This window comes from Mesocricetus auratus, unplaced genomic scaffold, assembly GCF_017639785.1.
Source record: "Mesocricetus auratus isolate SY011 unplaced genomic scaffold, BCM_Maur_2.0 Super-Scaffold_100008, whole genome shotgun sequence".
Lineage (NCBI taxonomy): Eukaryota > Metazoa > Chordata > Mammalia > Rodentia > Cricetidae > Mesocricetus > Mesocricetus auratus.
In genome coordinates this window covers 5,639,883-5,656,357 of record NW_024429192.1, presented here as the reverse complement: position 1 = coordinate 5,656,357, position 16,475 = coordinate 5,639,883, and the positions used below count along the sequence as shown (strand labels likewise).

The 16,475-nt window shown below is 47.9% G+C and overlaps 1 protein-coding gene across 1 annotated transcript in view; it reads left to right on the top strand.

Moving 5' to 3' along the window:
• The window catches only part of Mrps6 (mitochondrial ribosomal protein S6), a 71,238-nt gene that overhangs the window by 1,514 nt on the left and 53,249 nt on the right, over positions 1-16,475 (top strand). Inside the window, exons 3-4 of the mRNA XM_040750354.1 lie at positions 966-996; positions 9,741-9,830. Coding sequence (XP_040606288.1) covers positions 966-996; positions 9,741-9,830 — 121 coding nt within the window. The remainder of the gene's footprint in view (positions 1-965; positions 997-9,740; positions 9,831-16,475) is intronic.

Genomic DNA, 16,475 nt, shown 5'->3' with positions numbered 1-16,475 from the left:
CACACAATACACACATATACACACACATGCACACACATGCACATACACATACACATACATACACACATACATATACACATACATACACACATACACACACATATACACACATACACACACATACACACGAATGTACATGAGCACAAAATAAAACTAAATCCTTAAACAGAAAAGAACATGGACATCGTTATGGTTAGATAATAAAGGGAAACATGGAATTAGAAAAAATATGTGCAGTTTGATTCTGATGATATAAATACACGTATCCATAGTTAAAGTCGTGAAGAAAGGTCCAGAGCCAAGCGTTGGTGGCACATGCCTTTAATCCCAGCACTCGGGAGGCAGAGGCAGGTGGATCTCTGTGAGTTCGAGGCCGGGCTGGACTGACAGCCTCCAAAACAATACAGAGAACCCTGTCTCGTAAAACCAAAAAAAAAAAAAAAGAAAAAAAGAAAGAAAGATCTGGTTATGCTCAGACTGAGGCATATTTTATTTTATTTTTTTCATCTTGTTAACTTTCTACAATGTGGCTATGTGTCTTGTAATAGAAGAATGTATATAGTAAAACAATAATACTCTAGAGAATGCCAAAGCCTAGTTCAACTGGCTGGGTCTTTTCTGGCATTTCTAAGCTCAAGGCTGGCACTGGCCTGCCCTTATCCCTTCTCCTAGTCCCCTTCTCTCCTGGGGCCTGTCAGTCTATCTGGGGAGTTTAGGGCAGGCCCACTCCGGGAACCAGGGCCCCCTCCCTGGGGTGTGGCAGGCAGGTCCCAGCTTGGGATGTTGGCTCTTAAAATCCAAGGAAACAATTAAATCAAGACTTTACAGCATTCGACTCCGTGAGAGAATGGGAAGCTCCCAGCAAGCGCTGGAGGCCTGTTTCCCTGCACTGTGCTCCTGAGGGCACATCAGAAAGCTCCAGCATAGGGCGTTTGAGGATGTGACTGCCATTCTGTGACCTTCAGGCCACAAGGAAGCAATGCCATGGGGGCCAAGGTAAGTTAGAGTCAGATAGGCCAGGCGATTCAGTTTAGGAGGGCAAATAAAAATGTTCTCGGTGGGAACTGGTTCCTACAACTCAGTCTGTTTCCTCCTGTGCACGGTTAGAACATAGGGCCTCTCACCGGAAGGGACCCCAGCCCCATCTCCGTGCATAAAGGCAGGTGCACAGTCGACTGTTTCTGGAATGCTCCTTTGCATGCATGGGTGAAGAAATGCCTTTGCCTCAGGAATGATGTAGGAGCAATCTTCAGGGACTTGGAGCCTTGGAGTCAGACACATGGGTGTGAGGTTCCCCCATTTCTGGCCAGCCGGGTGGTTTGAGAACAAAACCCTGAAATATTTCCAAACCCCAGCTCTTGTCTTTTATTTCTTTCATTAGAGAAATAAGGACTCTCACCTAGCCCTCCACAGAGGCTGGGGAAGACAGTAACGAGACTGCCTGACTGTACCTGGTCACTGGTTCTTAGTGGTCCTGTCCACCCTTCCTCTTAGGGAAGGATCAGAAGTTGCTTGTCAGAGGTGACTCTTGAGGGCAAGCCCTGGCCAGAAGAAGGATAACTGGGCACTCAGTTGGAGCTGCCAAAGTGGAGCCCTTAAATCTCAGCTGCTTGTTTCATTCCAGCCCTGATCCCTGGAGTGCCGCCGAGTCTTCGGGAAGAGCCTGTTTTCTCTAGCTGTGGAAAGAGGCCACATTTGGGAGAACAAGACTAAGGCAGGTGGGGGTGGAGAGAGCTCAGGCCGTAAAGGACTTGCCTTGCGAGCACGAGGACCGGAGTCCCCAGCACCTGTGTGAAAACCACTGGGCATGGTGGCACACACTTGTAATCCCAGCACTGGGGGGACATGGAGACCGGTAGATAGAGCCCTAGGCTTGCTGGACAGCCAGCCTCTTCACCAACCACAGGCCAGCCAGAGACTCTGTGTCAAAAAACGAGTGGGCTGAGCCTGAGGGATGACACCCAGAGCTGTCCTATGACCCCCACATGCACAAATCCAAATGTACAGGTGCGTCAGCACACACACGCATACCCAGGCTCGTCCCCCTCCCTCCACACACGTGTGTCAAACAGGGAGCGATGCTCTGAACTAATCCTTTTTAAACGCTGACCTCCATGGGCTCCTTGTGCAACACTAATTCCGAGTATCTCTAATGCACGCATGTAACAGGCAGGTTTCCTTATGTTCTCCTTACACATGCATGTGATTTGTTTCAAGCCTGTGCCCTGAGCGTGTTATAACGACTTGGTCAAGGTCGCAGAAATCACCGGATCCGGTCTGCATTGCTTTCAACCTCCACTGCCCTTCGTGAGACAGGCCCTGGCTCCTCAGGGAAGGTCTTTCCTAGGAACCAAATGCTTGCACGCTACCACCGTGTTCCTCCTCTCACGATCTCAGACGAACCCAAAGGGATGGCTAATGAGACTCATCCGCCTCCTCAGAGGCGTCGGGGCCTGCGACCCAGCAGGCTCGTCTTAAAGACCCTGAGGCTACCGGCTGGCCATATTTTTGGGGTGGGCACAGGATGTGGAGAAACAGTCTCCAGGGAGACGAGATGGAACAGGAGAGTGGGGTAAAGACAGACACTTCAGGTGCAGCATAGAGATAGGATACATGTCGGAAACTGAGGCTGTCACATCTTGTTCTTCAGGGGTCCTTGATACGCGCCCTGCTTCTAGATTCTGTTATCTGTTATTCTCAAGCCTCACGGTAAGTCTCTGGTGTAATTATTACAGAACGATGGTCAATAAGATAGGGAAGTCTGACCTGGTGCCACCCACCCACTGACTTGTAATCTGAAGGCTGCCGTAAGGAGATGATACGTTCATGGCCTGCCTGAGCTATACAGTGAGTTCAAAGCCAGCTTGGGGCAGCATAGTGAGACCTTGTCTCAAAAACAAAAGCAAAACCCCCAAAAGGACTGAGTGGTAGGGAATTCACCTGATCTGGTTCAATTCCCAGTACCCCTTCCAAAAGAAAATCTCAGAAAGAAAACAAGCAAAAATATGAGACACAAAGAGTGTTGCATTCGGCTAACCCTAACCTTACAGCTAAGAGATCAGTCCTGGTCTGGTGTGTGTGTGCATGTGGGTTAGAGCCTGCATGCATGTGTAGTGTCTTCTGGCTCCAGCCTGCAGATTAAAAAAGTTAGCAGGCCTCACTTTAAACTGACAGAAAGGTGAAACTTAAACGTTAGCACGTCATGGAATTCGACCCCGAATGCAGAGTGGGAGCCTTCTCTTGACACAGAAGACACTTGCAAAGTCAACTTTCCCGACGCACAGCTGCTCAAGGAAACTCATTCTGGCAGCATCTAATACCCACATCCTGGTTTAGACCTCACTGCTCTTCCAGGAACTTGAGTCTATTACAACATCAATGTCTAGAATCTTCCATTTATAGACCAAGCAGATCTCCCCCTCTTGGTTGGGTGAATGGCTGAAACGTTGAGATTAGAGTAGGATTAATGATGCGCTCCATCTGAACAGGAGCTGTCTATGGTTTATATCCCAAGGACTGGTCTTCTGCATTTTCTATGGATGGCAGCAACGATGACAATGGCTGTGTTTCCTCTGCCCTAGAGATATTAAAATTACGTTGCAGGTTACGTCTTAGAGTCAGTGACACACAGCACTCTGCCTGAGTTTGAAGGTGCCCTCAAGAGTGTGTGCTGAAGTTGAATCTTCAGGGCAACATTGCTAGGAAAGGGGACAGTGGTCAGGACCGGGGAGCTCCGCCCCTGCAAAAGTTTACTGCCATCAGTGAGGTGTGGAGTTCCTAAGAGAGAAAGTTTAAGTTATGGCACAGCCCTCGACCGGTATGCTTTAGTTTTTGTCAGCTTGACATTACCCTGTGCGTATCTGGGAAGAAGGACACTCAGCTGATCGACACTCCATCAGACAGTTCTGTGAGCGTGGGGGGCATCTTCTTGATTAATGATTGGTGTGGAAGGGTCTGGCCCACCGTGGGTGGTGTCACCCTGGGCAGGTGATGCTGGGTTGCGTAGGAAAGCAGACAGAGCTAGCCAGGGGAGAGGAAAGCAGACAGAGCGAGCCAGGGGAAGTAGGCTGGCGAGCAGCATCCCGCATCCCTCCATGGCCTCTGCATCCGCTCCTGCCTCCAGCTTCCTCTGCATGGACCAGAAGACTGTGAATGAAATTCACCCTTTCCTCCCCTTTGGTCATGGTGTTTGTCACCACAACAGAGAGCAAACTCGGACAATTTGCTAGTGTGGGGCCCCACACTCAGTCTCCAGAAGTCATACACACACACACACACACACACACACACACACACACACACAAACACACAGACACAGACACACACAGACACACACACTCACACACATACACACACACTCACACATACACACACTCACACATACACACACTCACACACACAGACACACACTCACAATACACATATACACACTCACACACATACACACACTCACACATACACACACTCACACATACACACCCCCCCACACACATACACACACAGACACACACTCACACACACAGACACACACTCACAATACACACATACACACTCACACACATACACACACTCACACATACACACACTCACACACACCCCACACACAGACACACACTCCCTTACACCAGCCCACCTCTCTTGCACGCTTGCATTTTCCCCAGCCCTTGATGCTCTGCTCTTGCCCTGCCCTTCTGCCGTTAGATGACATAGCAAGTCATCCCTGACCCTGGAGTCCCAGCCTCTGGAACTATGAGAAACAGGTTATGTTTAGAATTTCCATGACATAGCAAGTCATCCCTGACCCTGGAGTCCCAGCCTCTGGAACTATGAGAAACAGGTTATGTTTAGAATTTCCATGACATAGCAAGTCATCCCTGACCCTGGAGTCCCAGCCTCTGGAACTATGAGAAACAGGTTATGTTTAGAATTTCCCTGGTCTGTAGTATTCTGCAGCACAAAACAGACTGTGATGACTCCCGTATGAGGCTAGGGGTATGTCGCTGTCATGACGAGGGGCTTGAGAAGTTACTGACGATCTAATATAGTAAAGAAACTAGCATATTAGTTTTTACAGCTAGTTGGAAACTTTTTGGTGGTGCAATGAATTGAAATTTTGAACCACTTAAAAGGCCATAATCAACTAAGTTTATGTGTACACTTTGAGGCATGTGTTACTTACTATACAATGGCCTAACCTATTGGTCAATATAGATAGATGTTTATTTCCCTCTTACTTGGTGAGTCAGAAAGTGGTGCACTGTGCTGCAGTGTCTTTGCTCACTTTTCATTGGTTCACTGTGCTGCCTATCATATTTGCTCACTTTTCATTGGTTCACTGTGCTGCCTATCATATTTGCTCACTTCTCATTGGCTCACACTCAGTCACATCATCACAGGTAGCTGCAAAGGAGTCTGTAAGCTAGAGCCTGTGGTTGGTAGGCTGTAAGTCGAACCATAAAACTTAGTAGTTCTACGGAAAAGTAAAAGAGGTGAGAATTCACCATTGGAAGCAGTTGACAGCTACTCACCATGGATCTTATGAGGTTACTTAATTCTAGTAATCTCAGGAGTACAGGTTTGCCCTGTCATGCTTTTGAATATCAGCTCTAGTGTACCCAAAATGTTTTAGGAAATTAGTCACTTTATAAAATTAGATATTTACTATGTCAAGCTTTAGTCATTTCAATATTGAAGAGATAATGGAACTGATGAATCTTATTTTTCTATAGAACTCATTAGACACCACTAAGGTGTACTTGTGTGGTGGTGTATGCCTGGAATTCTGTCACTTGGAAGCTGAAGCACAGGGACTGTTGGTTTGGGCCAGTCTGGAAAACAGCAAATTTCAACCAGATTCGACTACATTTTAAAAAAATTAAGAAAAGGTGTGAGTCAAATATAAAGGCTTAGAAGAGCATAGGTCTTAAACATTAAGACTTCAACAATTTGAATACAAACAAGTAAATGTAAGAGGTCATCTGAATCAAGAGCCTTCCTTAGACATTACAATCCCAAGTGACACGTGTTGGGGCCTGAGCTAGTTTGCTGTGCACTGCTGTAACAGGCCACCAGAGGCTGGGTACCTCACAAAACAAAACAAAAACAAAAAACAGTTATTTTTTCACTGTTTTGGAAATTTGGAAGCTCAAAGTAAAGGAGTCAGGAAGACTGTTTGTCTGGGATGGGATGGTCTCTGCTTCTAAGATGAATATCTTGAAAACTGCCCTTGGGAGGGGAAGATGTGGTTGTCTTTATGGAAGGATCTAGCAAACACTCTCCCAACAGGAAGCCACCTGCAGGGTGTCTGGGGATATAACTCAACTGGTTGGGTGCTTGCCTGGCATGCAGGAGGTCCTGAGTCCAACCCCAGAGCTGTCTAAACCACTGTCCAGGTACTGCAGCTTCAGCACTTGAGGAGATGCTACCTTTGTGTTTGGTTCAAGGCTAGCCTTGGCTACATGAGACCCTGTCTCAAAAATAAACCGTCTAGTCCTGATGACCTCATCACATCTTCAAAACCCCATCTGGATTTTGTAGAGGACGTGTCCAGACCACAGCAGAGCTGGTGGTTGGGTCTCTGTGATGACCAGAGAACCCTGGCCAATACTTCATGATCCTCCTTCCTCCTCCTCTTTTCCTTTGAGACAGGGTCTGGTGTAGCCCAGGGCAGTTTTAGCTTTGCTATGTAAATGAAGGTGGCCTTGATGTGTCCGTCTTCCTGCCCTCAACTCTCTGATGCTGGGATTTCAGAGACGATTTGTCCTTAACACCTGCTCCGTAGACCAGGCTGCAGTCAAAGTCACGATCCTCCTGCCACAGCCCCTTGAATTCTGGGATATGTGTCAGCACACTCAGCCCAGCCTCTTGCTTTTGTCTGAGCAGGGTAGGTCTTGTGTGCGCATTTGTAAAATTAGCGCACGATCCCCGTGCAGAATAACGGGTTTCACTGTGACATTTTCACCCATGGCTGTAACGTTCCTCGATCAGATCAACTTCTGATACTCCTTCTTATTCTCCCCTTCTTCCATCCCATGGCCCTCTGCCTCCTCCCCTTTCTACTTTCTGTGTTTAACACCCGAATCCCACACACGAGGGACAGCATTGCATGTGTGTTTCCTAAGGTTATGACAGCTCCCAGCACTTGTGAGGGGCAGGTGCTGCCTGTTGAGCTGACCATCCCATCTTCCCGGTGCCACAAGGGGCTTCTCCTTAACTGTGGCTGCCACACTAACTGTTTTACAGGTAGCCCTTGGCAGCCACAGACATACGCTTAGACTGACCGCCCAATGCAGAGTCCCTAGCCCAAGCTAGGCTAGCCCAGGCACAAAGTGACGGGTGCCCCGGACTCTGTCTAGGCAGTTGGGGGATTATATAGAGTGAAGACCAAGGAGCTGAGGATGGCTGTCTTCTATTGCGCAGACTAGAAGGGAAAGAGAAACAAACGGAAAACAGACAACGTCCTTTCTAGTCAGCACATGGCCTTGAGTCCAGAGAGAAATCTGTCACAGTTATTGCTTGTAGCTTAAATAAATCTATCCAACATCCATGAAGATACATTAAAATCACTATTTGAAATGAAGTTGTGTGTGATATTTTCAGTAAGGAGAAAATCCCAGTGTAGAATTGATCTCTGAGTTGTGGGCCCTGGTAAGTCTGTAAAATCAAATTTAACCAAAGCCTGGCTCTTTTGGTGTTTTTATTCTGATAATCCCAATGTTTTGTGATTCTTTAGGACTGATACTTAAATCTTTTGGGCCGTTTAACTTAATACACATTTGCGTCTTCTCTTGCTAAGATCATAACCTCTTGAGGACATAGGCTGCTTGCTGAATATTTTTGCTTCGTCTATAGAGATTAATAAAATTCTTCCAATACTTACTATTGATGTTAGTTTAATTAATTTGGATTCCAGAGGTGGGTGTGACCTTTACCCCTTTCCAGGAAATTAGACAGAGTAATCAAGCCATAATCTGAAGACTAAAAACTCTGAAGTCCACTCCCAGTGATGCACTTCCTCCAGCAAGGCTCCACCTCCTAAATAAAGGTTTCTTAACCTCCCCAAACGGCTCCACCAATGGGGACCGGAGCCTATGGGAACAGTTCTCATTCAAATACCACAGTCACTGACTGGGAGTAGCAGCCTGAGGAATAGGCACCTTTAGCCTAAAGGGAATAGTGGAATGGAGTGGCAGGGTACCTGGCCAGCATCTTTTCACATCCATCGTGTGTATCCAGTAAGGTGTGCCATTGTGATGCTGGAGGAGGCATGGAGATGACAGGATACAGATGAGGGTACCTTGTTGGATGAGACACCATGGAGATGACAGGATACAGATGAGGGTACCTTGTTGGATGAGACACCATGGAGATGACAGGATACAGATGAGGGTACCTTGTTGGATGAGACACCATGGAGATGACAGGATACAGATGAGGGTACCTTGTTGGATGAGACACCATGGAGATGACAGGATACAGATGAGGGTACCTTGTTGGATGAGAAACCATGGAGATGACAGGATACAGATAAGGGTACCTTGTTGGATGAGACACCTTGGTCAAAGCAAGTCTGGAAGGAAAGGGTTTATTTCACTCACAGTGAGGGCAGGAACCTGGAGGCAGGAGCTGATGCAGAGGCCATGGACGGGAGCTACTTACTGACTTGCTCCCCATGGCTTGCTCAGCCTGCTTCCTTATAGAATCCAGGACCACCAGCCCAGGGATGGCCCTGCCCACAATGGGCTGGGCCCTCCCCCATCAATCACTAAGAAAAAGCTCTACAGGCTTGCCTATAACCCTCTCTCTCTCTTAGGGAGGTATTTTCTTAAAGTTCCCTCCTTTAGCTTTAGCTTGCGTCAAGTTGGCATAAAACTAGCCAGCACACCAACCCAGTCTCTGAGAATCTGAGTGTGCTTTCCTAAGGGGCAAAGGGTCGAAATACAGAATGGGAGTTAGCAAAATCATACTCGCCGCAGTGAACTGCTGAGTAGTGCCGGCTGCTTTGAAAACCCTTTTGCAATTAGCTGGAAAGGACGAAGTTTTGCATACCATGAAGGTACATTCCATTCCTAGGTCCCGGTCTTAGCGAACACTCACACATGCACTTCTAGATGTGAGCCTACAAAGTACAAGAACGTTCCCACCAGGACTGTTGGTAATAAGTGCCCACCCCGATAATCTACCCATCCTCATCCATGGCAGAATGCAGCAGGCATGGTGGTTTGTTTGTACGATGCTGTACGAGCAGAGAAAATGAGCCGTGTTCAACAGGCGCAGATGAATTGTATCAATCTAATGTTGGGGAGGAGAACAAGACACCCAACATTCAAAACAAGCAGGAACACGCTGTTGCTTAGCAACGTGTACACAAAAGATAAGACTTTAGGGAAAAGCAAGGGAAGGGTCAAGGGGAGTGGTGGTTTTTCTACAGAGGTGTGGAAAGGGTTGTTAGATCACATGTGCTTTGCGCCACTTCTGCTCATAAGTAATAGTTCATAAGGAAAAGGGGGAAGGAAAACTAGGACTAGGCCAGATGAAGGGAAAGGTGTGCACTCCAGACAGAGGGCAAAAGTCAGCAGGGAACAGGCCACGTGCTAACAGGGCGGAATGATGGGCGGGGGGGGGAATGATGGGCAGGCGAAATGGTGTGGCGGGGAGGGGCCATAGGAAAGGAAGCAGGCAGGGGCCCAGGGGCTATGTAAGTCCCACGGAGGAGTCTGGACCTCATCCCGGGAATACAGGCTGAGGAGAGACCGGCATCAGACCTGCGTCTTCCGTCTTCCGAGGAAGCCTTTGAGCACGTCTTGGAGGATGTGCCTACTGGTACCCAGGTGAGTGGAAGAGAAGTGGGGAGTAGAGGGTTTGAGTCTTAAGGGTGCGGCTGGGCAGGTGGTATCACACAGAGCTCGGCCTGCACCCAAGAGGCTGTGAGTCCACACTCGAGACCGGTTCAGTAGCGCTGCTCTCAGGGCCCCCGGACCAATCGCCCTGCTCTCAGTTTAGATGATCCGGTGGTTCTAACTGGGGAATTGTCACTTCTTAACCACGGAACCGTTAAGGCCGGGGGCAGGTACTACTGTCTCTCACGCCGGCCAGGCTAATATTTGATTGAAGAGGAAAGTGTCATTCCTGATCCTGGACTCCACCATCTCATTTAGATTTTGGATATGTTGGTGCAAGGGAGAAAGAAAAAAACAATAAAGGACTTGAGGGTCTGAAAACTGTTGATGATTGCTGAGAGTTAACCTCATATTAGATAGCCTAATCATCTAATAATACCACGTGATGGTTAGTTTAATGCTAAAACAACTTGTTCCACCTGCATCAATAACAGAGCATCTGGTCAGTGCAAAGTCTTTTCAGCGTTGGGGGCTTCTTGGTTCAGGTTGGGAACTAGGTTTCCTGGAGAGATCCTACATACCCTCTTAATTCAGGATGAGGTTTACTGAAAGCTCCCATCGGCAAGCTCCTGATATCTTGTAATTTTAATTGTACCCGAAGAGACCCACCCCCACCCCCAGGAGTATAGATGGCCACAGTTAGTGCTGCCACCGGATTCATTTTTTAAAAATAAAAACAACCTGAAAACACGCACATATATTACATACTGAAATAGTATAGATCACCTTCATACATTCTAAACTCAAAACCAAGAAAATCTCCCTCATTTTTGCTTTTGAGTTTGGCATGCTAGGAGTTATCTTCTTCACTGCAAAAGATTATTTATTCACCTCTCATGTTCTCTGATGGAATTCCCTTTGCCTCCCATACACATTAAAAACAAGATTTATTTTTATTATTTTGAAGTGTGTGTGTGTGTGTATGTGTGTGTGTGTGTGCAGGTGCGTGTGTACATGCGTATGAGTGCATGTTCCTGTAGAGGCCAGAGAGGGCATCAGATCCCCTGGAGTTGGAGTTACAAGGGGTGGGAGCTGTCTCATGTGAATGCTGGGAAGTGAACTCGGATTCCTTGGAAGAGCAGGAAGTGTTACCAACCACTGAGCCATCTTTCCAATCCCCATTTGTTTCTTTTTCTTTTCAATGAATCTGTTTTCTTCCGTAATAAAAAAGGAAGGCCAAAACAGCTCAGATTCAGGCCAGAACTAGTTATTCAGACAAACTTCACCCTGAACCAATGTGTGCTGAATAACTATCGAGCATGATTTGGTGCCTGTAAAATTGATTCCTGTGACTAATCCTCTTTTGGGTCCAATCTGAACACAATGTTCCCCCGTTCACACTAGAGCCACTTCCAGACCGCGCCTGTGAGCGGAGGGTGGGCTGGTCTTCACAGACAGGTGACTCTTGTACATTGACCTCACCAGGAAGTGTTGGCTGGCGGTCACGACACTGTCTACCAACATTCTAAAAGTGGCGAGATCATTTAAAAGGCCCACTCAGGGTGGCCTGCTGTGTGACTGTCCTCCTTGACTCTTGAGACCAGAGTAATGGCACTGTACCACATCAGCAAGTCGAATTTCACGAGGGAGGATATGTGCATTGGAGTGTGAAATAAGCCTTAAGAATGAAGACCCCCGAGGGCATACCCAAGACAGGCGTGGCCTGAGTCAAACAATGCTGGCTCAGGGTGAGCTGAGTCCTGCTGTGCAGATCGCTGTCCTAGCCTGTGGTCAGGCTTCACCCGTGGAGGAGCGCCCCCGCTGTCCTAGCCTGTGGTCAGCCTTCACCCGTGGAGGAGCGCCCCCGCTGTCCTAGCCTGTGGTCAGGCTTCACCCGTGGAGGAGCGCCCCCGCTGTCCTAGCCTGTGGTCAACCGTCACCCGTGGAGGAGCGCCCCCGCTGTCCTAGCCTGTGGTTAACCGTCACCCGTGGAGGAGCGCCCCTGCTGCCTGCTGCAGTAGCCTTAGTGCTGCTGGCAGATTCTCATGCGCTGGGCCCCTTGAAGTCCTCTCCTGCTCCATCCTAGAGCTCCGGCCTGCCTGCGTGCACCGCTGCACTCCCAGCCTCCCTAGGAGGAGTCCTCCTCCGTGCAGTGCCTGATGCAGGGAGCCTGTCTGCAGGGACCCCGGGCAGATGGCGTTTGTCTCCTGGAAGCCTTCTCCCACCCACTGGCCTTTCTTCCTTTTGCTAAATCTGAGAGACTCTTCCAGAGAAGCCTCGTGGATGTACTTTGGTGGAGAGAGAGCTGCTTTGTCCCTCCAACATTATTGACACTGGGCATCAAGGACCTTTGCTGGCCTATGACAGGCTGTTGGGGGGGCCACGCTACAGCACTGTTGGCAATGAAAAGCTAACTTAGCAAGTGGAGAGTAGAGACAGCGGAAACGTTTTGCCTTTTAAAGTCATAGTTTTGAAAATGTATTAAGTACCTCTTTACTAGGAAATGTGGCAGACTATCTCTCAGAGAACATCCCATAACGTTTCTAAGGAAGATATTTATTTTTATCACTTTTAATGGTGTTTTGCGCACACACACACACACTTACACTCACACACACACAGGCTAGAGGTGTTGGATTCCCCTGGGGCGAGCCGCATCCTGACACACACACTGTGAGGACCTGACCAGGGTTCCCTGCGCGAGCAGGTGTATGTTCTTAACTGTTGAGCGATCCCTCCAGTCCCAACTTTTCTCTTTTTAGCAGAAGGGGGTGGGGTAAAGGGAATTATGTCATGAAGACATTTAGCTTTTGTTGTTGTAGTGGAGTCCCAATTGAACCCTTCACCCTCAAAATCTATTTGATCAAAAATTCTTAAAATAATTTGGAAACTGGCAAATGAAAAGTGAGGACATGTTTAAAGAGTTCTCCAAGTTCTTGCCCTAAAAACATATGCTCGTACAGCATTCCACTCTGCTATTTGGGTCACTGGTAGCACAGGCAACGATAAATCCACGTTTGCAGAGAGGAGAGAGAATCCGAGGTAAGTGGGTGTGGCCAAAAGATAGGGAAGGGTCCATGAAGGTTGCATGTAGAGGTTTAGGAAAGACCAGAGGGGGTGGGGTCACAGGTAAAACAGCTAAAAGCGAAATAAGTTCAAAATGTTCTGGCCTAATTTGGTCTACTGATTGACAAACACAAATGCATACTGAGCTACATCAGGCAGGCACACCAGGCAGGCACACCAGGCAGACACACCAGGCAGGCACGCCAGGCAGGCACACCAGGCAGGCACACCAGGCAGGCCAGGCTTTACAGGTGTATGTCATGGGACCAGAGGACTGCGGAGCAATCCCAGTTCCAATTGAGGTGAGATTCAAGAAATACATACACTGTGCCTTTAATGGAAGCTCCTTTCCATGTGGGTGGGTGAAGAGTCATGGTTATCAGATTAGAACATGGCTTAATTCTACACATGATCATTTGTCCATTAACTGAAAACTTAATATACTTACTCTCTTTTCATTTTTGATTATATGTATCCACCCCACCCACACCTGTGTGTGTGTGTGTGTGTGTGTGTGTGTGTGTGTGTGTATGCTCGAGCACACTCTCAGAGTCCAGAAGAGGGCACCAGACGCCCTGAAATTGAAGTTACAGGTAGTTGGATGTGGACCCTGGAAATCAAATTTGGGGCTTATGGAAGAGCAGCAAACATTCTTAACTGCCCAACCCACATTTCTTCCCTTCCTGGAGGGTGCATTTAGGCACAAGCAGAATGGTTTGTGTATGGCTTACCTTTCCCCAGCAACAGTCAGAGCTCGTTGTTTAGATACGGGAGGACCCTGAACCGTTTAGAGTAATCCTCTGACAACAGCAGAATCAAGGCTGGAGCCCACAGGTGGCAAGGGCGCGCTGGTAAGCAAAGTTGTCTTTTTGTTTTCCTTTGAGCTGTGCCAGCCCAGGGCTGTGTGACTTAGGATAAATAATTTACCTTGCTTCCGTATCAGATTCCTATCTACAGACGGGGAACTCGCTGCTTTTCTAAGCTCTCCACTGGCCGCCTGCACTGCCGCGGTAGGCTGGGGTCCTGGCGGGGAAGATCGACTCAGACTTTCTTCCCAGGCAAATTCCAAAGCACTTGAATTAAGGGAACTTGGGTTATGGCCCCCTCAAGCCTTTAATGCTACCTACCGGGATGGGATGCTGCCTCTGATAGCCCTGGCTATCACTATGGAGTCCCCTAATCTCCTTCCCAGGAGCTGTTCCCCAGGCTCTCTGTCAGGTCCTTGCTGGCCATCTTGATAGTCTCCTCCAAGTCCTTTTCTCCTTCCCTGTCCCTGGCGTGGAGGAGGGTAGGTTTGGATACTACTGCTGGAGAAATGCAGGTGAAAAGAAAGACAAGTTGGAAGGGCAACAGGGCTAAGAAAAGTGAGAACAGATGCCCGGTGGTTTGAGGGAGAAGGAGGAAGCCTTGGGGAGAGGTTAGTGGAGGTGCCAGAAGGGAAGACGGAGCACTGTTGGTCAACCAACAGCTGCGAAATTGGCTGTGCAGTATTGGGGTTAAGTGTGTGAATTCAGAATTTTTTTTTTTCTGATTTGGGGCAAGTGACGGAAGATTTGTTAAGCTTCATTTTTCTTCCTGTGTACACCTATCTTTATGGTCAGAAATGAGTATTAATACATGCAAAGTACTTACAGGGCTGCCTGGTTCATAGCAAATGCTCAAAATGTTAGGTCTGGTAATAATCATGAAAACCCTCAGCTGCCTTTGTGTGTTAAGACGGAGGGCTCAAGGTCAGACCTCTCATGTGGGAACAGAAAAGCAGAGGGCAATGATGGAAAGCTCAAACTGCCCCGGGGCATACCTGATTCCAGCTTCTGCTTTTGTTCTCTTTTCCCATTGCTCTTCAAATGAACTTACTTGAAAATTAGCCAAAGCCTTTGGTTAAGAAAATATCACATCTCTATTGTATTAGATTATTTTTCAAGATCCTAAAAGGTGTTTTCTAGATCAATACACTAAGTGCTGTAGAAAAAGCTTATGATTCTACATGCTTGCTACATATAGTATATATGCAATTTAAAATTATATTTTGATGAATTTCAGTTTGCAGTTTTAGTTGGAAGGTGCTAAATTTATGTCAGCATCTCTCATAATTTTAAGAAAAAAAATTATCGGAAGCCACAACTACTTATTTAAAAAAATGAAGCGGGAGGGGGGAATTAGGATAATTTCTTTTCCCACTTAAGAAATGGGATGAGTAGCTGTGGGTGGTTAACGACTTGGGAGGGCTATGGGGTGCTGTCTCCCCTGAGGCATTGTGCAGTTGGGCTGATTTCCTCTCTCCACTTGTCAAGTCAGAGAACCAGGACTCGCTCCTCCCTGGGCATCAGAGAGAACACCCCCCACCCCCCACCCCCTGCCCCGTGCTTCCAAGAGATGCTCCAGGCTGGTCAGCTCCAAGTGATGTTTAGTGTTTTGCTTGGTTTGGGAATGTGGGGCTCATAACTGCTCACTCCTAAATTGGGCCATGGAATTGGTAACGGGAAGGGACCTTGAAGTGGGATGCTACACAGATCTGGAACTCAGTTCTGAAGAGCTCAGAAGCCCTTCCTTCCTTCTGTTCTTTGATTGTGGGATGAGGTCTTCAGACAACCAAAAGGAGTGCGGTAGACACTTACTAGGTGATCTGGATTGTGCAGTTTCTGTTTGTAAGGATGCAGCTTATGGACAAACCGGAGAAACGAAAATGTTGAAAACCCAGGCATCACAGGTTGTATTCAAAACCTTCATCTCTTGTAGAGACTGGTGGCAGGAAACCCTAATGGTCTACGGAGGAGGTGACAAAGATAGTCTCCCCATTTGTGCTTACAAAGATGCCACCGAGTGAGATTGGAGAGGGGGAGTGGCTAGGTTCAGAAGTGTAGACAGGGTGATGGTGGCGCACGCCTTTAATCCCAGAAGTGTAGACAGTGAACCCACTCTTCAGACAATCGGGCCCCAAACTGTGTTTCTACATGTGTATGACCTTGGACTAATTGAATTATCCTTGCATGTTTATATTTGCTAATACCTAAAATAGGGTGAATGCCATTTGCTTCACAGAGCTAGTGTGAGAACTTGCAGAGCAGCCTTTGTGTTGGGTCTGATACAGACAGTGAGCGCTCAATAAATTACCACCGGTTATTAGGGCACTTTAAAGTTACAGGGGCATTTCAGCTAGAGACCCTTCTAGCCGGGTAAGCTGGGAGCGGAGGGCAGCAGCTGCAGCGGGATCAGCGCCTTCTGGATCAGAGCTAAGAAAACAGCACCTCGCTCTAGTGTCCAAAAGAAGGGGGTGGGTTCCTGGGCTCTCCCTGTCTGTGTGCTGGGGAGGACTGAACCTGGGACCCTCTACGACGCCCCTCCTCACTCTTGTACTCTACGAAAAAAAAAAAAAAACCCTCAGGATCCTTTACCTGAAAAGCAGGGATAACCTTAAAAAAATTGCCTAGAGTCGAATCATTCGCCTGCTTTTGGGTCAGGCCAGGCTCACGCACACAGCCAATGCCCACATTAGCCCTTCGGTTCCAGGCTTGCTTCTCGGCGGCGTGGTGCACCAGCTAACTCGTTAGCACCCCGCCTTCCTCCCTG